This window comes from Colletotrichum abscissum (assembly GCF_030869225.1).
Source record: "Colletotrichum abscissum strain IMI 504890 chromosome Unknown Scaffold_15.1, whole genome shotgun sequence".
Classification (NCBI taxonomy): Eukaryota; Fungi; Ascomycota; class Sordariomycetes; order Glomerellales; family Glomerellaceae; genus Colletotrichum; species Colletotrichum abscissum.
The window spans coordinates 679818-701552 of NW_026850043.1; the positions used below are offsets into that span (position 1 = coordinate 679818).

Below are 21735 nucleotides of genomic sequence, written 5' to 3' on the forward strand. Positions count from 1 at the left end.
TGTGCATTTCTTTTAGACAGGAACTGCAGGCTCTGCCTTCTTTCTGTGACTGTCAGGTCCCTGCTTAATCGACTTCCATTGGAAGAACAAACAGCAGATGAAGGCACAAGCAGCACAAGCCAGGGTGATGTAGAATGTGTCTCGGAGACCCTTCATATACGCCTGGAGGATAATGTCAAACGCATCTAGTCGACCCATTCTGCGGAGTACATCCTTGACCTCCGAGGCACCACTGTTGATGAAGATGGTAGGGTCAATCCCGATGTTGTCGGCCTTAATAGTGTCAATGAGGCCGTTCTGGAAGACTGTTTGGGCAACAGCAATAAAGAGAGCCCCCCCGAGAGCTTGGAAGAACTGAACCGCGGCAGTACCGACAGGACCCCATTCCTGTGGTAGTACAGTCTGCACGACCAAGACACCAACTTGAAAACCGGCGCCGAGTCCAAGGCCCGCGATGACCTGGTAGCCGAGCCACTCTTTCGGGGGCGAAACAACGTTGAGGACAGTGAGCATGCCACTACCAACAGTAAATAGAATCATGCAAGGGATGATGACAAAATTATAGTAGCCGACAACAGTAATAACGCCCCCCGAAACGATGGCGCTGAGAACGGTTGAGAGTAAGAGAGGTAGGATCTTGATTCCAGCCTGGACAGCGCTCACACCCTGAATGGCCTGGAAGTAGAGAGCTAGGCTGTGTTAGCAGAGCGCTCCAGGAAAGGAGCGACAGGAAACTTACAGAGGTAGTAGATAAGGGGAAAAAAGCCGGCGCCAAAGAACATCGCGAAGAGCATTGCCGATAAGATGTTGCGGTTCTTAAACAAACGTGGAGGCAGAGTTCCTTGGTCACTTTTCCAGAACTGAATGCCAATGAAGATGGCGATCATGACACCGAAGCCACAGAAGAGACCGATGATGCGCGAGTTGTTCCAGGGATAATCGGCGCCCCCCCACTGCAGGGCAAGAAGCAAACAGATAATGGCGGGGATGAAGATGGCGGCACCAGCAAGATCAAGTTGCCGGACACGTTTCATGAAGGGCGTGTTGCGGGACTCGGCCGAGTTATGATTGACATGGACGAAGAAGAAGACGATTAGCATGGCGAGGCCGCCGATAGGGAGGTTGATGTAAAAACACCATCGCCAGGTAGCATGGTCGGTGAAGGCACCTCCAAGAAGAGGCCCTGCAACGGACGCGATTCCCCACATGCCGCCGACCAGACCAAAGGCAAGGGGACGCTTCTCCAGGGGCACTACGGGAATGTTAGTGGGGGCTCATGTTGGTGATGTAGGCCGTGGTGACATACTGATTAGGGAGATAATGACAATTGATCCAGAGAAAAGACCCGCGGTTCCGATCTGAGAAGGTCAATCAGTATGAGCACAATAAATGGTCCATTGGATTAAGAAGGATAGCATACTCCAGCAATGGCACGACCGACAATGAAGACAACTGAGGATGGCGCAACGGCAGAGATCAAACTGCCAATCTCAAAGACGAAAACGGCTGTAAGGTAGGCAATCTTCACATTGAAGAGCTTGTAGACAGCTCCGTACATGGGCTGGAGAGCTGTGGTGGTGAGCAAGTAAGAGGAGCCATACCAACCCTGAGACCTATTAACGAATTTCTCTGCTGGAAGGTTTCCAATAAATAGCTCACAATATCCTTGACACTTTCGAATTGTGCCGTAATTGCACCCAGCGCAGGAGCAATGATAGTCTGATCTAGAGCAACAAGGAAGATGGCAAGGCACAGTGAAGAGATAATCAGCGCCACCTTGGCGGTCGAAGGGTACTCGGGCTGGTCGTTGTTGGCCTGATCAACACTAGAGGCAGAGCCTCCAGCGGTGAAGCCGGCGCGCTGCTCGACGTTGGCGGTGGCCTCGGCCTCGAGCTTGGCTCCGGGGGAGAGATCGACAATATTGGTGCCGACTTCGGTCTTGCCATTGGACGAGAGACGTTTCTTGTCGAGGACGGCGGCTGTGGTCGCTGCAGCGGGAGTGGTGGTTGTGGACATTGTGGAATTTCTAGTCAATCAATTCTTCGGTCGGACGTAGAATTTTTTGGTTTTGGAAGGGTGGGGGGGGGGGGGGGGGGGGCGTTGGGTTTTTAAACAGGCCCTCCTTCTTTTTTTTTTTCTTCCTTTGGTGGGGGGTGGGTTCGGACTGGTAGTGTGTTATGAGATGTTTTTGGTGGTGGGTGGGGAGGTTTGGGTGATTTTATGGGCGGTGTGTGGGTGGGGGGGGGGGACTATGCGTGTTATCACAAGCTCGTCCTCTCTATATCTGTCTCTCCTTGTCTGGAGCTGGATCTTGGCGCCGTAGGCGAGTTTGATGTCTTCTCGAGGGAGTATTTGGTCCTAGGTTGATTACCTCAAGAAGCTTCAAAGAACAACGGAAACAAGGAACGAAAAGAAAAGATGGACGGATCACAGGATTGTTGAAACAAATACGTTAGTCCCGAGGTTGAGACGTAGGCTCGTTGCATTGAGAGAGAAAGAGGAAGAAGAGAGGAGGCTAGTGGACAAACTAATTAGGGATTATTGCTGCAGTGCGTAGGGTATTCCTCTAAAGATGAGCGGCGGCTGATTCAAATGACATGTTACGAGGAAGGGTAACAACTTGATCGCATCCTTGTCTGTTGTGTAGTATCTTGACGGAGTAACGCACTAATCCCTCGAGGATCTACATAGCAGTACGTGGGGGGTTAGACTGGTCTGCCGTTGAGTTTTGACTATGATTCCTAGTCCATGCCGCTGTGGGCTGCGGGCCGATCCGTTGGATGTACTGATTATTTTTCGAAAAATGTTTTTAAAGTTATGGATAGTTATTTCATATCTTTTAGACCTGGTCAATAGCCTCACACTCCTGCCATCATCCCCTTGTTGACTTAGTTAGTACAACTTCCCCAAGCCGGCTTCTTCCGGATCAGTAAACTAAACTAAGGAGAAGCGCTCCAACCGGCTGCTCTTCCCCTTCTCCCTTTGCGCTTTCTATCTTCCCTCTTTCCAACGTCTTTTCCTGGTTCCCGGCACTTAACTTTGTTGAATCATTTTGAAATCATACCCGCACCCTTCTCGGCATGGTGTAACCTTTGTCTAGTGTAGAGTTCACGAGGCAATGGTTATCTTGTAATGTTGACGAAGGGGCTGGCTGGTTTACCGGTCGGGACCTTAGGCTTTAATGTCGGGTCTCAATGGCTAGACTCATCATCCATTGATCTCCCTACAACTGTAACACGATGAAGTTGTCTCAAATTAGCTGAAGGGACCAAAGTGACTCCATGCTCGTGGTACTATTCTGGGCTCGTGCAATGTGATGCCCCTCTTGTGTCGGCACGTTGAAGGTCTTCATTCAAGGTAACCCGCCTGCTAAAGCTAACCTACAAACCTACAATACCTAGTAAACTCGCCATCTGCCAGCAGCGCATCAAGTTCTTCTGGCAGCGTGCCAATGACAAGCTCAATCCCACCGTCCTCGCGCAGTGGATGTATAACCAACATGCGGAATGCCGCGTTGATAGCATCCATTTGCACGCGCATTGCAGATGGCACGCCGCCATCATCCAGGAACTCGTCTCCGAAAGAGATAGCACTCGTCTGGAAAAGCATCAAATTATTAACGGCGGTGTGCATCCCCTCCATCTCCATGCACGCAGTAGTCACTTTGGTGTAGTCAGGCACTGACTGCAGCAGCGTGAATGCATCATGGACTAATGAAGGCGTGATGTGGACAGCAGCAGCGCGGAGCACCTGCGAAATCTGCGCCACTGTTGTTTCTGTGCCGCAGAGCGTCGCCACCGGCATGCTCGGCCGGTTGATGACGACGAGGTTGCCCATATACGACTCTGGCAGCAGCTTTGAGAAATAAGGCCTGGCATCGATAGGCAACTCAACGATGGCCATCTCATCCGTTTCAAAGGTCTCGTCGCGCAGCTGTATCGCCACATGGCGACGCGCTTTGACGGCCGCTCGCCAAACGAATGCTTGGATCATGTCGCTGTCCGAGACGAGGCCCCCGGCTGCGGGGTCAGCCAGAACGTCTTGCCGGAGCTGCTCAATCATTTCGGTCGGAATGATAAAGGTGGATGAAGCCAAGTGCCGGCCGTTGGGAAGGGGTTTCGGCGGCCATTGAAAATTCCGGGGGAAGAACGGAGCCGGAGGGAGCGACGACTCGGTGACGAGGTTCTTAATTTCGGTCACACACTCCGTCCCTGTCTCGGCCGGATCCGGGATGTCGATGAAACCCCATACGTTCTTGTCTACTTGGTCTGCCGGTTTCGCATACCCCTCCATCTCGTATAGAATTTGCAGAAGATTACGGTTCAAACTCTCTTTGTCCAGCCAGGCGCACGTCGCCGAGGCATCGCCTTGCACATAACGACAGCATTCACCCCAGATACGCATCACCATAATTGTGCCCGTGCCGTCGAAGCATTGGTGGTGCATGTTGATGGCTAGGATACAGCCACCAGTGATAAAATTGGCCTGCGCGACGAACAAGTCGGCCGGCAGCGGCGGCAGCAACGGGCTTGAAAGTATGACATCATCTGCAAAGCCAGAAGACGCGAAGCCACCGGCACGAAGCTCCGCAAAGGACGGGAGCACCGCCGAAAGGTCTTGGTAACGCAGTTGTCGTGGCCTGGATGACTCGGTGCTGCGGTTCGCCGTCGCCGTACAAGGCATCGGGGGAATCGAAATGCGCATGTCACCCTTCTTGTACCCTATCTCGTCCTCCGAACAGGGCATCAGCTTACCCTCGAGCTCGGGAATGAGTATCATGGCCCGACGCAGCCCTGCCTGTAATCGTACAAAGACGTCTTCAAAACGGGCGCCCTTGCGGAGCTGGTAGAAAAACTTCATGCCCAGATATATGTTGGGGCTCATCTGGTCGAAAGGGCTAACCTTTTGTGAGAGACGCATGCGGTGCAAATTGATCATGCGGTACATCTCGGCGACGTTGTCTGCAACCGTTCCATTCGAAGCTGATCTGTCAACCGCCTTCCTATGCATGTCGGCCACCAGCTGAGCCAACGTCGCTGAGAACTGGCGGAGTGTAGGGCTGCCGTAGAGATGCCTTGGGGCCAACAGGTCACGAAGCCCGGTGGCTACGCGAAGAGTCTTGATAGCACGAAAAACGAGCAGCGAGTCGAAGCCCATGGCGAAGAGGTCATCGTCGGGTGTGGCCTTCTTAACAGCAGGTGAGAGACTGCCTAAGACGTGACGAATGGCATCGGTGATGGAAACAATAGAACTGGTGTCGATAGCTAAGAACTCGGTGTCTTGGTCCGACCGCGAGCTATAGAAGCGCTCGATGTAATCAGCATACGCCTCGAGCGTGGCCCGTCGCTTCACCGTTCCCTTATCAGTGCGGGAAAAAGGTGTATCTAGTTCAGCGAAAGCGACGTAATCACTTTGCACCTGATTTTTGTGCAACGACAATGCGTTGGCGCGTTCAATTGTGGCCCAGATACTATCCCATACCACGTTGGTCTTGGAAGTTGGGTTTTCAAGCTCGATTAGAAGACCTGCCTGGGGCTTCCCTGCTCCGATCTATGAACGTTAGCTAGGTTCGATCAACATGTAGGACGGAATGACTTGCCATCAGACAACCCTTAATATCAGGATGCGTGGTGACCAAAGCCTCTGTTTCCAACGGTGAGATCTTGTAGCCATTAGACAACACAACGATGTCGTCATTGCGCCCTTTGTAAGCCCATAGATTCGGCTTAGTAGGGTGTTTGGTGTAAAGATCTTTGAAGTTGACACTCCTTTCATTCGGGAAAGTATGAAAGATACCTTGGAATAGGGGCCAGTGGTCGTTGCGATGTACCCAATGTTCATAGACGCCTGACTCTACTTCCTTGAACTCGAACCCGGAGAATGGGTGAAAGGCAAAATAATACCAGTCTTGTTTCTCTACCCATAGATTCCCCATAAACAGGCCTTCTGTAGTACCGGTCAGGTTTAGAACTCGGACGACGTCGTTTACTTTTGATCCGATAAGAGGGCTGACTGGGCCACCGGAAGCGCAGATGAATTTGGATTGCTTGAGCTTGACCAAAACATCGGGCGTTTCACCAAGCTCATCGACTAATGACGGGACCATGCTCCAAATATCGATCTCTGCATGGTCTGCAAGTGATTCTATAAGGTTCATGTTAGGCACTACACCTTTAGGGCCCATGATACAGTGTAGACCGAAGAGAGACGGCAGGAGGATGTTCATGATGATACCGGCGCCCTGTGAATGTGATCTCAGTTAGAAGGGGGCCTTTGGTTGTATAGCGGGGCAGAAATACGTGACTCATTGGAAACGATGAGTATATTCTATCCCCATCGATCCAATTGTTTGTCCATGGTGACAGCCCGTCATCTCCTTCGACATGTGGGAGTAGTCGCACAGCATCCATTGTACCGATCAGGCCGTGCGACCACGCGATCGGCTTTGGAAGGCCAGTCGATCCGGAGGTATGAAGTAAACAAAATGGGTTTTGAGAAGCTTCGTCAAAAGTCTTAGTGTATGGGTACGATTCAGTCATCTCTGCATTGAGCAGTTCGTCCAATTCTGGTAAATGGAACACCTTCATACTGCGCTTCTGCAGGATGTCATCCACCAGAGGACATGAATACCCGCATGGGTTGACCCAAACGCTGCATTTTGCAGCTTCAAGCACTGCGAGTGCGCCTTCGGTGCTATTTTTGGGGGACAGAAATAGGGCCTCCATTAAACGCATTAGAAACGTGCGGCTAGGTTTGAATAGCTTGGGGTATTTCACTCACAGTGCAGCCGACCTTGACACATGCATACGTCAACAGAACGTGCCGGAGGTCATCTTCTGGAGTCAGTAAAGCAAAAATCCTGCCAGCAATTGGTTTCTTCACTTACGAGGTCCAATGTAAGCCGCTGCCCGGGCAATCCTTTCTTCACCAACTTGACTATGCAACCACCAAGCGGTCTTGTCAACTGCCTTTGCAAAAGCTCGAGCAGATATGTGTTGGAACCCATGAGAGATATTCGAGGAGTTTGCCACCGAGTATATAATGCGGTGAGGTTCGACAGAAGCCAAACTGTCTAATATCTGGGGAATCAACCGCCGACCATATTGCTCTGGGACAGTCATTGTTGCAAGGTGTCAGTACACTATTTGAAGAGATGCTGAACTGGAACTGTCAAGAACGAAACCTGACGAAAAGGTGCTGAGAGTAGGATAGTAGAAGAGGAGCAACTTTCGTAGGGGATAACGAGGTCTCGGGCATCCATTTGACGCCCATATCCTGCCTCTTAGCACGAACAAAAGGCGTGAAAAGACAGCCAGATTCATTGGTCACTTAGCATGATAACTTTGGTCTCAGCACGTTTGGTGATTCGCCGCGAATCCCTGCTATCTCCTGAAAGATTGACAATACCAAAAGATGCGGTACTGGGCGTTAAATGAACGGCAGGCGCGCATGGGCCGGACTAACGCCTCATATGCTGCCGATGAGCTTGAAAGGCCAAACTTTCAATTTGAGTTCGAAGCGGCAACCTCGTATCGGGAACACCCAATAGCGATAATACAATGTGAGGCGAGACGAGGACGGCTGCACACACATCACCATCGTTAGTCTATGCTACTTACGAAGAATACAACCTTCTTTTCGTCTGTGAACCGAGAACTGTGCCGATCCTCGAAGGGCAGCATATGTAGATATCACCCCTGGCATTTTGGACGCCCGTTTCGATCAGCAGGGGTGCGAGCCTTCGTCCTTTCGTATCAGTCGAGAACTGCATGAGCTAGCAAAAGTAGCAAGTCCAAAACCTAGGTGCGGAGAATTGGACTCATGCCCTACCTTGTCTTACCTGGATGTACATTCACTTGAAGATAGTTGCTCGGAAGATGTGGGAAGTCCCGCTGCAGGTCTAGACGCGTGGCTGAGAATTGGGCCTCGCGGAGGACTGCCGGAGCACTCAACTTCGTGCCGCGGTTCCTGTGATTTTGGCCGCACCTCTGAACGTAACCAGTTCCGTGTGTATTCGCGACACAATTTGAGTAGGACATCAGTAACCAACGACTTTGGAGCTCTCTTCCACATGTCCGCATACCTTCTCAGATAGCCCATTATAGACCAGTGGCAGCAAATGACTTTGGGCCGACTTGTCGAGAATCAACTGCACCTGTGTGGCTGAGCATGTATTTAAAACCCTGTGCTATTCTCTCAGTCTTACATCACCCGGTCAATTTCTTCTGGATCATTCAATTTTCCCTGCACACAATCTGCCACTCAATCCATGGATTCCGACTTGAGAAGCTCGCTACATGGCAAAGATTTCGCTCACGCCACTGATGCGATTCAGAAGATGATATGGAAGACGGATAAGGGGGATGAGACGTCTGCCAGGATCCTTGCCATCATTTTCGAGTATGCTCTCGACAAGATTGACAATTTCAAGTACCGGCATGCTGCCGGTATGACCAAGTTCTTGTCCGTCATCAACGGGTTCGTCACAGCAGATAAGCCGATTGATATGTGTCTCCCGGCATTTCCGTTCAAGTCGGCCAATAAAGCGTACAAAGTCCTCGGCTTCCTGCCAGACAAGGCTGAGGAGCTAGCCCTCCAGCGGCTTAACACCATATGTCTACGGATACGAGATATATATAGTCCAGGTGCCAGGATCACTATTATTTCAGACGGTCTGGTCTACAACGGTGAGTCACCCCATCTTATATACTGGCTTTGCTAAGATGCCCTTGATTGCAGACTTACTATGTATCCCAGATCGCGATACGTGGGCCTACGGCGAGGCTCTACGGGCTATGGCTGTCAAGAAAGGCTTTGGCCGGATTAACTTCTCCTGCCTCAAAGAGCTACTTCAATTTCCCCTTCCTGAGCAGACGAGCGAGATTGTCTACGTTGCCAATGCGACCAACCTTCGCCGGTATCTTTTAAATAAATATGGCAAAGAGGACCTTGACATCGACTACGAGATTGCCACACAGCCTGATACCCTGATGACCTATTGTGGTTACAGGAGGTTTCTTGAATCGGACTTGCAACACATCTTTCCAACCGGCAAGAATAGGTCTCACAACAGCTTTAAGCGAGAAATCAAGTTCCTCGCCAAGGAAATGATGATCCGCGGATATGTGCGTTCTCTACTGTTTGGGGCTGTGAAAGCCGCCTTGTTAGCGTACCGTACCTCTGATGCAGAACAGGCTTTCGCTGGCGCTATCAAGGCTGCTTTCCCCAACCATCTCCGCCTGTCTATCCATCATTCCACAGGCGAGAATAAGGTGTCTTTGAGTTTGCTACACACCGAGACGGGCTATACGACGCCGTGGCACTGCTGCGTGGCGCTCATGACGAGTGGAGAGTGGCTGAGCGCCCCTATTGGCACGTTCAAAGATGATCCACGGTTTGATGTTGTTTATGAGGATGAACGGCCTAGCTATTTCCGTGAGAAGCTGAGTCGGAACGAGGATAGAAAGTAAAAAGAGGAGAGCAGTACTTGATGAAGCCACTCAGCCGAACATAACTCTGACTGACCTGCAGAGCTATGTGCTTCAGCCTGTGGAGGTCCAGCAGGATGATGAGTGTCTTTGCTCAATTGACGTTGCTTTGTGTATTTGCACTCGTTTAGCGCCTCACAACCTGTACGCATGCAGTGAGCCCAGATATCTCAGCTCTCCGGAGAGCTCAGGAAAGCATCATGCAGGCCCCTTCCATGGTTGGAATCACTGGAAAGGTTATATATACGCTCAGCTAAAGGCTGGTTCGGTTTGATCCTCGGCAAGGCGCCGAAAACTAGGACAGAGCAAATGTCAGGTGCCGCCTAGGGGAGGGTGAGCCTCCGGGGCAGCGACGGGGGAGCGCCGGGGGAAGCGGCGAGGTCCACTTGGGACAGAATATCAATTCCGTGGCGAAGCATTTCACAAAGCTGGAGTCTCCACACCGTAGAAAAGGAGGTAGATTCGAATGATAGGCATGATTTGCCTCTAGCTTTGTAGAACTTGTTATCTCGAATACTCTGTCCGAACCCAGCCCTCTGACATCAGGCCCACCATCAATTTGTCACGGTCAAAACACATCGTTACTGACGCGGTTTCGCTACGACTCAGAAAATTCTCGGATTACGACGTACTCATTACTTTCGGCTCATTTGCTCAAACAATTGGCCGATTCTATGTTCGAATGGAGCAAGTGGGTGCTCCTCGCCGATTCCTAGATCGGTCAACTTGTATCGGGGGTTGGTCGTATGCATCGCCATATAGCCCCTGACACTATCGTTCCAGGACTGTTCGTATATGCCTCTTCCCTTAAGGATCTTCTCAACCCGCCTTGCTGATGCTATCGACTCTCGGTTTACTTCCGCTACCACAGTCATCACTGGCTTGCTAGTACACGTGGCGCGGTTATGAACATAGTTTCTCGTGTCTCCGCTTAGCTCTTCCTTGTAGAAACTGGAGAACGTCAGCAGCTTGCTCGGACTAATAGCGCACCTTACTTACGACAAGACGTCGTTAGATATATTAATAAAATTAGCCATGTCTGGGATTGCCTCTAGAAAGGCTCCCACATCCGGGTATAGCGCTTTGGGATAGCAGAACACAGCATAGGCCTGGTCCATGCCCGACATGTCTCGATAAAAGTCTGGGAACTTTTGCCCTGCCGGCGTGACAGACATGTGTTGGAAACCGCTGTGTCGTTCCAATAAATTACTTGTCAGGAATTTGAGCACCGAGATCTGGAGCATGTTCGCTAAGACGGTGTCGAAGTGGTCGCGGGCTTCGCGAAGAAGTCCGGCAATTCCCTCAAGTAAGTAGTTTGGCTGGGGCTCGCCTCGGAACAATCTTTCATGAAAAAGGAGCGCCTCCTCCACCATCTGGTTGTTTTGCCCTACGATATCGTCGTACTGAACGACAAGCCAGGTGAAGAGTCCGACGTATCCCTGGACTTCAACCGGATGCCTGGGATGGGCGAGCTGACTGATGTTAGAATCACATTGCAAAGAACAACAATGGAACTCAACAAACCAATCCTTCAGCATAACCCAGACGAAACCCCTTCGCAGAGATGTGAGTATCAAGAGGAACTCCAATCTTCACAGCCCTATTGTACATGTACGCCAAGAGTACCTCAACAGCTTCACCTTCCAGCTGTGGGGCACCCGGATAGTTTAACTGTTCTAGCATTTGAGAACAAATGGGGGCAACAAGGGCAGCCAAGCGCTTTGGCTGGTCAGCGAGGTCATCTTCTTGTCTGACGTGTTTTTGGAAGACCCTATTCAAGGGACTGGAGAGCTGCCGCCACATGGCCCGGGCACCGGCCTTTGTACAAGACATTATGAATGAAAAGTAGTTGACCTTATGAATGAGAGTGATGTGAGAAAGAGAAAGAGAAGTGGGGAGTTAGAGCTAGTTCGTCTATAAGAAGAGCGTTGATCTGTGTGACATTGGTGTTGTTTGACGGAGGAATGTTGGCTTTATATGAGAAAGCCGATGTAGATGCTAACGGGCACTTCTATCTATTTCAATATGCTGGAAACCTTTTCGATGGACGTCTTAACATGTCTACATATCGTGCAACTTCTGCTCAAGATCCCGCCCCTCTAAGGTAGGTCAGGGAGGTTTAGCGGTTCCTCGTTTCCTGATATTGTCTGGTCTAGCGACAATCGCGAAACCTTTCCAATTCGGTATGGAAATGCCGCCTAGTCACACGTAGTCACCCTGCATCTGCGTGTCTTAACATGGTCTAAGTCAAGGAAAGCAGTGACTTCACCTCCGGTTAAGTCACCTAGCTGCACCTGTAGAAGCAATCATCCAGACCTAGCATGTGACAAAAATGGAGCAAAAGATACTTGAATGATGTTTCGATCATTTGAAATTTGGAAATAAAACTGTCAATAATTGCAGCTATTCTCTATAGTTAGATGTAATAACATTTGATAGCCGCGATTTTGTTGATTCTGGTGAAGAAATGGGGATGGGGGGGAGGGGGCATCTAACCCCCTGGACCGTAATTGCATGGCCTGACTATTCCTTTCAAAAAAGCTATCATGCCTTCATTGATGACGGAGCGAAACGTAGCTTTTCATCGACAGATGCAGCCACGGAACTAGATTCTGCATTACTCCTCTAGCAAACCATTAAAGTTGCATTGGAGCACCCTGTCTTCAACACGCCACGATTAGGGTTCTGGGGTCTCAGTGTATAGGACCTTGAAGGGGCAAGATGAGGATCCATCGGCATGTTACAGGAAGTAGACGCCGTAGTCAACAGCCCACGCGTGCAGATAACCGACATATACGAGTAGTTACCGCGATAGCGTAATTGGGCGAGTCTTCGTCATAGATAGTAGAGTTTCTTACCTCTGTATAGAGTTACTTCTGATGTCGACAGGATCATCGTCAACGGCCGCTCAGTTACTATCACGACGTACGTCTTGCTAGCCCCGAAGCATGTTCGTGCCGTCTTTTATCTGACTATATCGCAGCGCTATTAGCATATACCAGTTAGATAGCCTTATAGAGTACCATAGCTTCCGTCTCGCCTAACTCTTCTTGATGTTTCGGAGGCGCTCTACGGTATCCACGATCTCCTCAGAATAGAAAAAGGGCCCACCGCGGGATTACAGTAGCCACGTCAGCAACAAGGTACATCATTGCTGGCCCGCGAAAAAATCGCGGTCGAATTGAGTTTGTGCGAGGTTCGTTCTCACGCCCGTGAACGCACTGGCGGAGTTCAATGTTCACGTTGTGGGATCTGGCTAGGCTGAAGATGCCATCCAGGCGATATTATGCGTCACTATACGAAATAATCTTGGGCCGACTCGCTCGGTTCTCGTTTAGCTCTTCTCAATCACGAGGAGGTGTGTTGCGCCGGGGAAGCGCTCCGGCATATTATCTACCGCCCTTATTCCGTCCGGGGTATGCCAAATCATAACTGTTAGAACTATTAAGTCTGGCGTTAGCGGGGTTCCTAAGCCTGAATAAACTGGCGCTTCTACCAAAATAGGCTAGGAAGAAAGCCAGTACTCTCTAACGGGCGTAAAGGGCTCCAACAACAGTCTTAACAGAAATAAACAAGCGTCGAGGTATAGCAACGGCGGAAGGCGGCCATCCAATCACCACCGTACGTAGCGTACTAATCTGCCCAACCTTCAGACCAACCAGTGATGCGACCCACGGCAGCGCACTCCTCTTCTAACAGCGGGCGCGAATCGAGGCGACGTACCCTGCTTCTAAAGGCGATAACATAGGTGAATATGATTAGCTCGCCCTATACGTTGATATATTTAACTTTATGTCTGAGAAGAAGTATCGTGAGAGTTAGTAACGGAGTGACTAGGGCTAAGTACTTGTACAGTGTAGGCCGAGATGCATAAGTAACCGTAACCTAGTCCGCATCGGAGGGCACCGGAGCCGGCGCAACGCCTACACCTTTCGTCAACCTACCCAGTCCCCTTTCTTCAACCCGTCTTCAGGAGGAAGGATATCAGGGAAGAGCTGATTGTGAAAGCGAATGAGAGCTATGTTGAGCTTATTCGACAATTTCAAGAGGATGAAGTAAACCAAATAGAGTTCCTAGAGCCGCCCTTGGTTGATATGGAGGAGTGTCTGGTAGACCATGTTCATCTGAACGAGAGGGGGTATCAAGTCTGGGCCGAAGTTCTGTCCAAAGCAGTCTAGAACGCCATGCAATGATGAGCTTGGGACTGCAAATTTTTGATCAGCTACGCCATTGCAAGCGTGATAGTACTGTTTCTGGCAAAATATCTGTACCATTGGCTTTCGTAGAACCGTGAGTAGCATTAGGCTGGGGACCAAAGAGGCTCTTGAATATGAACACTTTTGAAAAGATCCACCCTTTCGACCATGATATCGAACCAGTCTTCCTATGGAGCTTCGGAGATAGTTGCACAATTGAGGGTAAGACCAGAGCCTTTCCTCCTGCATTTTCTGTCCTCCAGCACTGTGATACCCTATCAAGTTTGTTTCTCGTTGCCTGAGACAATTGAACACTAGACACTCCAGATCGTTTCATGGGCGGATTCATGAATACTCGCATCAAGTTCAGAAACAATAACATCATATTAAAGAAGTCGCTCAGCATATCCAAGCCAATGTTGTGTCTCAAGAAGACCTTTGCAAGATCTGATCACGATGACTCAATGAATGAGAAGATGCCAACCACCTACGACATCAAAATAGCAGTGGCAGCTTATAGTATCCAGCGTCGCGTGCTGGAAACGCTCCATCGCACGCTCTTGGCTGAGCTTAGACAAGCTCACGACACCGAACTCGAGACTTTCCAACATGATCTCAAAGATGATCTCAGGCTCTAAGCAGCCATATCACACACTACACGCAATTCATTCAGCAAACTTTCATCAACCAGCAGCAGTGAGGAGTCTGTCACACCAGACGAGCGAAACCTCCCCGCCAGCGGACGCATTCGCCGGCGAATGGAGGTTACCAAGGTCCAGCTACTTCAAGCCGAAGAGAGAAAAGCGGCAAGAAAACATCTCAAGGATGAAATTCATGGACTAAGGAAAGAACACGGAGATATAGTCATTCCGGAGAGAAATGGGGGTATTACAGAAGCCGACTGTCTCAGCGAGATTAACACGATTCTGTTTGACTGGGGTCTCGCCAATGTCAAGTCCGAGGGAGGAACTCATCCATGGGAGGACGACTTGGAGAGCATGGTCTCATATTACGTTCAGCGCAAACAAGAGGAGAGGAAACGGCGTCGAGAGGATCGTTCGGTGTCTTAGACCGAACCCGGAAGTCTATCGGCAAGCACTCGGCCGAGAAGGCTCTACACCACACCGGAGCTGACAGTAGCATTAATGACAGTACGTCTGAATCAATTACATGAGATATTGTCATCAATGATCTCGCCTTTACATATCCTGATGCCTTATCGAACCAAGGGTCGTCCCAAGCCATGCCTGAATCGTGTGCCACCTCGAACGCGTGAAGTCGGAATAAGCGTTCATCTCAGAGCTCTTCTGACACGTCTCAGTCATTGCCATCTTTAACCGGACTCTTAACATCTGGCTCGCCAAGTGAATGGTTCCCAAAATGTCTGATGTGCGTGTTCCAAGAGTGTGGGTGACCTCGAGGACGTCAGCCAGGGTGTGCTTGATCCACTCGAAAGGACGGTCTCGACCTGAGCGAGATACTCAACGGCCATCGTGCAGTCAGTGAATGAACTTATTCAGAGTTTCGGGACGAATGCTATTTCTGGCAGGCCGAGGCTACAAATCCCTTGATATTCAGGGGCCCGAAGCTTGACCCGATCTGTCCAATCTTTCCGGACGAGAGAGCTTGGGTGCCAAGGGATTCCTCAGCAACCACCCAACCTGGGATCCCTTCACTACGTAATTCACTATGTGAGAGTCTCGTAGGCGTGGAGCAGCCCTCTGGTCCCATGGTCTCATCAACAATGGGAAGTCCCACGCGTTGTAAAAGCTTGAATGAACCTCAGGAACCTGTGCAATACCATCCCTCGGACAGGAATCCCGCCATTGACTGTCCGGAAGACAATGGTTTAGGTTTCGGCGCTTTGACCACGTCATCAAACACGATTCAGTCCTGTTGCAAAGCTTCCGGGTTCAATGGGCGCCAGCTGGGATACGTTCAAGGCGTGAGAAATTCCCAAATGACTCGACGCCACCACCATCACCCCCGTTTGCCTGGCTAACGCTGTCGTCACTGTCCAGCCACCCAGTCTCCCAGTTACGGATTCCCTCCTTCGTTGCGTGTTGGAGCCATTTGCTGAAAGTTAAAATCCTCGAGAGGTGGCCCCCGCACGCCCGGTGCCTCGGATCAGGGAACAGCTAGCCTCGATAGACGCCAGGCCGCGCCCTAATTAGCTGTCTCTCCTTTATGCTCAGCCAACGACCAGCAAGCGATCGCCTGTTCAAAAAGGTGAACGAAGCCGCGTTCCCGAAGGACCGAAGAAGCCGTCGCCATCGTCGGTATCCCACGAGCTCCCACTCATCAAACCAATGTCAGATTGAGCTCACCGCAGAGCTGGCTTAACGTTCCATCTTTTCGCAGAAGTGGTGGGGGGGTCGGGATCACACCAGGGGTTCATCGCCCACAGAGGACCGGAGCCGACGGATACGATGGGATGTCGCCCGTCAGCGAGCTGCTTCGCCTGCAAGGCGCGCAAAGTCAAAGTACTCAGACTCCGAACACCTACTGCCGACTCTTGAGCCGGTTCTTTGAAGTGAATTGAATCTAACGCGAGCTGCCAGTGCGATCTCCGAAAGCCCTCATGTAACCGCTGTACGAGTCTCGGGAGGGCGTGTCCGGGTTACGCGGATCCGTGGGCCGTTGTGCATCGCCAGCAGAACGCATCGGCGGCTCACCAGGTCCAGGTTAGGGTCGCCAAACGACTGAAGGAAAGAGGCGCATTTGACCCAGCGTCATCAATTTTGGAAGTCGACGAAGAGGGAACCTCTCCGGACTCAGTAGAGGAAGAGGAAATTCAGAGGAGGCTGCGGACCGTACCGAAAGCCTTTCAAGTCGATTCCGAGCTCATCTCACTTAACCACTTTTACTCCAACTATGCATCCGGAGGCGAGGTCGCTTTGTTCAACCTCTTCCCCAGCATGAAGTCGTCGGCTGCCTCATCGCCTGTTTTGCAGGAGGCTCTCAAAGCCACGGCATTAGCCAGCTCCTCTTTACAAATGTGCCAGGCAGGCTTGATGGCTCAAGCGCGGCAACACTATGGCAAGGCGATTAGCAAGATTGGCGGCGCACTGAAGGATAACTCGACAGCGCAAGACGACTCGGTTGTTGTCGCATTACTCACTCTCGGCCTCTTCGAGGTAAGTAAACTGAGGGAGGCTGGTGAAGGAGACGTACACCGATGAGGATGAATCTTTCGACGTGAGACCCTAACATACTTCAAGGCAATAGTACCGGATACATCACCAAGGAAGATAACATCGCATTGTCGAGGTTCTCTCGCACTCTTGAGGTATCGAGCAGAACAGGGTGTTGCCACATCACTCGATAAGGGCCTACTTGCGTTTGTGGTTCACCTGGGGGTAAGTATTCTTGTAATGACAAGCTAGTCACGGCCGGTCACTAATCTACCTCAGATGCTCGAAATATTCATCGGCCAGGAAGGTCGATCACCAGTTCTAGTCGGCTTGAAACAAGCAGCATGGGCGAAAGACGGCATGGTTGAACCGCTGCTCGTTCGAGCTATCGACTACAAACACATGATCCAGCACGTGCTATCATCGGCAGATATCGAACGAGCATCCGTCAGCCACGTAACAGAGATCTTCCAGATAGGTATCGACATCATACGCGACATAGAAGCAGCCGCGAACTACAGAATCTTATCCCCTGGGCCCCGGAATAAACCCGGACCTGACGGCGCTGTCGACGAAGACCTGAACTCTTTCAACCACTTGTTGGGCCGTAAATCGGACGCAAGCGATGCGATAGCGAAAGGTCTTTACCTCACCATCAGACTACACCTCATCGAGTACATTCTAAGCTTATCAATTGCTCTTGGAGAACCGACGCGTGAAGAGTTGAAGACGCTCGTCAACCTCCCTCATGGACTGACGGCGATGGAGCAAGTTTGCGAGCAAATCCGTATTGTATTCGGATTCGATGGCAGAGATTCAGCCTGTACCATACAGGGCGTTGGATTCAATGCTTGGTGTATGTTCTGGCCTATGATAGCCGTGCTCAAGTCGGCTTTTGCCGACAAAGACACGAAGATGTGGATCATGGACAAGTGTATGGCGGTAAGCCAGGCGTCAGGCTTTGGGATGGCGATGTACCAACAGGGTTGGTTCGAAACAGATGGTGCCAAGGATTAGACGGCCATCGCAGAGTAGGATTGGTGTTATGATTCCCATCGAAACGGCGTTGGAGTCTGTATGTATGGAGACCACATCATCCACGCACCTGGGCATCTCAACTTCTATACGTGCGGGAGCTTGGTTGAACGAAGAAAACACGAGTACACAATAATGAGCAACGATGTTTTCCACATACGTTCCATACACCCTTGGACACTACATAGCACCCACTCTACACGCCGTACACGATTTCGGGAGGTCTCTTAGGAACGATGTAACACAGATGAGCGATCCTCTGAAAGGTAGATGGACCAACTTCACTCACTACCAGCCTCATCCAGCCGACGTTCTCCCCGGTGCATCCCTCGAAGGCTGGGAAGCTGAAGTGTTCTTCGATGACACATATATTCTCTCCGTGGTAATCCTCCAGACGCGCGTGATGCCAGTCTGCGTTCACCAGGTTGATGTGTCCACGGACGTAGAGGTTCGCTTCGGCCGACGGCAGCTCCTTGTACACGAAGCTGCGCAATGATAATTCGTCGACTTGCACGAAATATTCATTATGCATCGTTATGTCAGAACTGCTCTCTAAGCTGGGAGAGCTGGACTCTCGGGGCGGTTTCTCTGATGAACTCTCTGCCTGTGCTGGTTGCTTTACCCATTCGTAGAAATGAGAGCGCAACGTAGCCATGGAAGCGCCATCAAATCGTTTTTTTGTCCTCTAAGAACGTCTACTTCATCTTGTCAAGAATCTGGCTTGTCGGGATGTATCGTTGATGATGTCTTTGAAGCGAGCCCAAGCGTCATCATCGTTGTATGTACACCTGTAGAACACTCAGCCCCATTTGTCAAAGTCCTGGGTCTCGTCTCTTAGTAGCTCAGACTCGTAGAGTATGTCCATCCTGGGCTTAGAACCTTTCGCGTCGTTTGCTACGTAGCGGTAGCCGCCAAGGGCTGGTGAGAGACGACGAACAGGTAGAAATCGTCAATGCGAATGAGACACCCTATTGAGCGAGCGAGCTGTGATCGTACATTGGCAGCATAGAGTATTCAGATTTAGCAAGAGCCTGGAAAGAAAGCTCATCTTGCGAGCGTCTTCATGAGCATGAGGAAGTTGAGAATGAGATTGAGGTGTATTGTCAGGTTCCCCCCCCTCGACCTAAGCCCCCTAAGATGTAGGGAAGCGGCGTTTGGATGAGCTCGTCGCCTTGGCGCCGACCCCTGTCATTTATGGACCGTTCTTTGAAGATGGTTCTGCTACCGGAGCGTGCTCATCGCTACCTAGTACACAAGACTGGATGACGTTGCGGTTGTTGTAAGGAATTCGCGAAGCTCTTCACAGCTTTCTTACCAGTACACCTTCCCGGGCGGGCGTTGGTAGAAAACATACCAAGTGCTGGCATCGCCGCCGATACTGCCAAGCCATACCTCATACCAGTCGGAACCCATCGTCTCAGTAGACACCTTCATCCATCCGACGTTCTCCTCTCCGCACCCCTCGATAGGCTCATGAGCGGTCTCGAAAGCATCGATCTCGTCTTGCTTTGTATGTCGTAGCATTCCGGCCCATTCTCTTGTCGGTTTCCAGTAGGCGTCGATGAAGTTGATGTGGCTCTCGCAGTCAAGATCGTAGTCAGGCGGTTGAGGCGCCTCGAACACGATACTCCGGAGGGACTCCAGGTCTACCTGGAAGAAGTACACATATCGAGGGACGCCACAACCTTGTATCCAATATCCTAGGTCTCCGCTCACATCTTGTGTTCTTGGGTTCTCCGATTGAAATGCGTCCAGGGACCAAGTGCGAAAATGCGATCGGAGCTGATGCTTTGAGGCCCCATCAAACAAGAATTTGTCGTCAAAAAAAGTCAACTCCAGGTTCTTTGCAATGCCTGGTGCATCCGAGTCTGCGATGTTGCGGCGCGTACGGTAGGTGATGATCTCTTTGCAACGTTCCCAAGCTTCATCGTCACCATATGTGGTGCGGTATATCACCCAGCCCCATTTGTCAATGTCGCAATTGCGCAGATGGCTCGCTATTGTTTCCTGGGAGGTCGGCAATACCCTGGCAGTCAAGGACTCGGAGAATACCCGCCGCTGTGGTGCTCTTGATGGATCGGCATGGGCAGCAATGCCGTCTTTGGAGATAGTTCTGATTCTTTGCTGACCTCGATGCTGGAGCGAGGAATACTGATAAAACTGGCGACTGGTCCCCCACCTCCCGAAGCTGAGTCGAACCAAGGACTGCATGGAGGATTACAGGGGATTGTGGACATGTAGTTGGCAAGATGGCTCTAGCGCGTGGTGCATCGGGCGGAGTGAGCTCAATGCCGCCCGGCCTTCGCGTCACCGGCTTGCCGGATCATCTGCAAGCGCCTCGTGGAAAGTCAAGGATTGGTCGGACGCCTTGTCTCATTCTACCTGATTGTAACTACTGCCAATGGCGCGGCCAACTCACAGGCACCTGGATCCAAAGAGTCAATCAATCGTGGAACATGGCGCTGATGTAGTTATGGCCATGGGAGCAACTTGGTCTTCATATTCTCACCCTCATCCTCTTTTCGCCTCGTTTTGCCCTCCAGTAATTAGAAGACCTGATAATCTCCTCGCAGCCTTCAAGGATCCACCGCCACTTCTCGACAAAGTCCTCTGTGACCTCCCAGCTATTGGGATCCCATGGTTCTCCCCACAGTATCATGCCTCCTTTTCCAGATGGCGCATCTCCGTCCCCTACCATGTCTAGACACAGCGCCTCGTCATCCCAATCATCCCCAGCCTTGATCAAGTTATCCCGCATCCTCGGTAGGGGCAAAAAGTCAAGCCAGGGGTGGTGTATAGTTGTCAGCTGCGTCTCCGTCGGCTTCAAAAAGTACGGGACATTCCAAGCGGTGTTGGCATTGTACATAGGGTCGCTTCCAAAGGGAGACACGCAGTCATCGTCACAGATCATGGGCATAGTGATACCCAACGTTCTCATGTTCTCCATCAAGCCGCGGAACAAATTGAATTGCACAAGCGGTATTAGTGAATCCGACATTGGATCCGGGTTCGGGCTCCTTCTACTCTCATGCGCGTGCTGTAGGAACAGCTGATATATGTCGTCCAAGTCCTCGTCTCGAATGTCTGCAATTTGTCGTTGCCGTCCGATGTACTTCAAGGCCATCAGCGTCATATACTTGGCGCTTCTCTGCGAGGTCGTTTTCGACTTGCATAGGCCCTGCCGAGACATTCCCACCGTCACGTAGGTCGTCGTGCCATTATCATTGGCCACGGAGGCGGCTGGTAATGCTGCTGCCCACTTCGAGCTTGCTACGATGGAGGATGGCGGCGACAGGCTGCTGCTGAACGAGGGAAGGGACGAGGGTTTCCTTTCGTCCGTACCGGACTGTCGGGTCGTCGCCTGGCGCTGTTGTTGCTTCTCAGCTTTTCTTCGTTGTCCTGTCGCGAAAGTAGACGAGTAAGCAGATGTCACTGGACGAGATGTGGTCGAAAATTCCATCAAATGATGGGCAATCAAAGGCGGGCGTAAGCAGGTTGCATGAGGTGGGTGCGCGGCTTACTCCACGTTCGCTGATTGAGCCTGTTCTGGATCTTCCGTCTCTCCGCAGGGCTCGTCTTGCCCTTCCAGTTGTCCTCGCTAGACACCACTGTTCGTATTGCAGGCTGAACTAGGCTTGAGATATGTGGTAATGTTGTCGTTTCGGCCATTTTGATCTACTTCAAGTGCTTCTGGCTGTGATGTTCCTTTCGTGATGGAGAATTTCTGACGGAATGGGCAGAGAAGGGACACACTGAAGGGAGGGCAAGCATGGAGCGTCTGCGGGGACCTAGGTTCTGGCGTTAGCTCCCGAACAAAGGGAACATCTTTTGGGTATAGCCATAAATCTAGGGAAGATCGGGACTAGTTCGAGTCGGATGAAT

General features: G+C 51.0%; 8 protein-coding genes across 8 annotated transcripts; 4 read left to right on the top strand and 4 right to left on the bottom strand.

The window, feature by feature from the left end:
• Positions 1 to 12: 12 nt before the first annotated feature.
• On the bottom strand, positions 13 to 2016 carry CABS01_07185 (uncharacterized protein; the record flags this gene model as incomplete). The annotated part of the gene is made up of 5 exons (XM_060540549.1): positions 13 to 689; positions 740 to 1252; positions 1307 to 1358; positions 1421 to 1606; positions 1660 to 2016. 5 exons carry the CDS (start codon positions 2014 to 2016, stop codon positions 13 to 15), a joined length of 1785 nt encoding a protein of 594 aa, XP_060403434.1.
• Positions 2017 to 3375: 1359 nt separating this feature from the next.
• On the bottom strand, positions 3376 to 7121 carry CABS01_07186 (uncharacterized protein; the record flags this gene model as incomplete). The annotated part of the gene is made up of 4 exons (XM_060540550.1): positions 3376 to 5550; positions 5636 to 6241; positions 6781 to 6833; positions 6887 to 7121. 4 exons carry the CDS (start codon positions 7119 to 7121, stop codon positions 3376 to 3378), a joined length of 3069 nt encoding a protein of 1022 aa, XP_060403435.1.
• Positions 7122 to 8269: 1148 nt separating this feature from the next.
• Positions 8270 to 9470, top strand: CABS01_07187 (uncharacterized protein; the record flags this gene model as incomplete). Its single annotated transcript, XM_060540551.1, has 2 exons — positions 8270 to 8687; positions 8758 to 9470. 2 exons carry the CDS (start codon positions 8270 to 8272, stop codon positions 9468 to 9470), a joined length of 1131 nt encoding a protein of 376 aa, XP_060403436.1.
• A 653-nt stretch (positions 9471 to 10123) lies between these two features.
• On the bottom strand, positions 10124 to 11321 carry CABS01_07188 (longiborneol synthase; the record flags this gene model as incomplete). Its single annotated transcript, XM_060540552.1, has 3 exons — positions 10124 to 10439; positions 10488 to 10960; positions 11013 to 11321. 3 exons carry the CDS (start codon positions 11319 to 11321, stop codon positions 10124 to 10126), a joined length of 1098 nt encoding a protein of 365 aa, XP_060403437.1.
• A 2779-nt stretch (positions 11322 to 14100) lies between these two features.
• On the top strand, positions 14101 to 14322 carry CABS01_07189 (uncharacterized protein; the record flags this gene model as incomplete). The annotated part of the gene is made up of 1 exon (XM_060540553.1): positions 14101 to 14322. The coding sequence occupies one exon, from the start codon at positions 14101 to 14103 to the stop codon at positions 14320 to 14322; it is 222 nt and encodes a 73-aa protein (XP_060403438.1).
• Positions 14323 to 14442: 120 nt separating this feature from the next.
• Positions 14443 to 14754, top strand: CABS01_07190 (uncharacterized protein; the record flags this gene model as incomplete). The annotated part of the gene is made up of 1 exon (XM_060540554.1): positions 14443 to 14754. One exon carries the CDS (start codon positions 14443 to 14445, stop codon positions 14752 to 14754), a length of 312 nt encoding a protein of 103 aa, XP_060403439.1.
• Positions 14755 to 15600: 846 nt separating this feature from the next.
• CABS01_07191 (uncharacterized protein) lies at positions 15601 to 18349 on the top strand (the record flags this gene model as incomplete). Its single annotated transcript, XM_060540555.1, has 5 exons — positions 15601 to 15629; positions 16293 to 16821; positions 16906 to 17043; positions 17098 to 17752; positions 18042 to 18349. 5 exons carry the CDS (start codon positions 15601 to 15603, stop codon positions 18347 to 18349), a joined length of 1659 nt encoding a protein of 552 aa, XP_060403440.1.
• Positions 18050 to 21522, bottom strand: CABS01_07192 (uncharacterized protein; the record flags this gene model as incomplete). Its single annotated transcript, XM_060540556.1, has 4 exons — positions 18050 to 18338; positions 19208 to 19989; positions 20363 to 21252; positions 21375 to 21522. 4 exons carry the CDS (start codon positions 21520 to 21522, stop codon positions 18050 to 18052), a joined length of 2109 nt encoding a protein of 702 aa, XP_060403441.1.
• Positions 21523 to 21735: the final 213 nt, after the last annotated feature.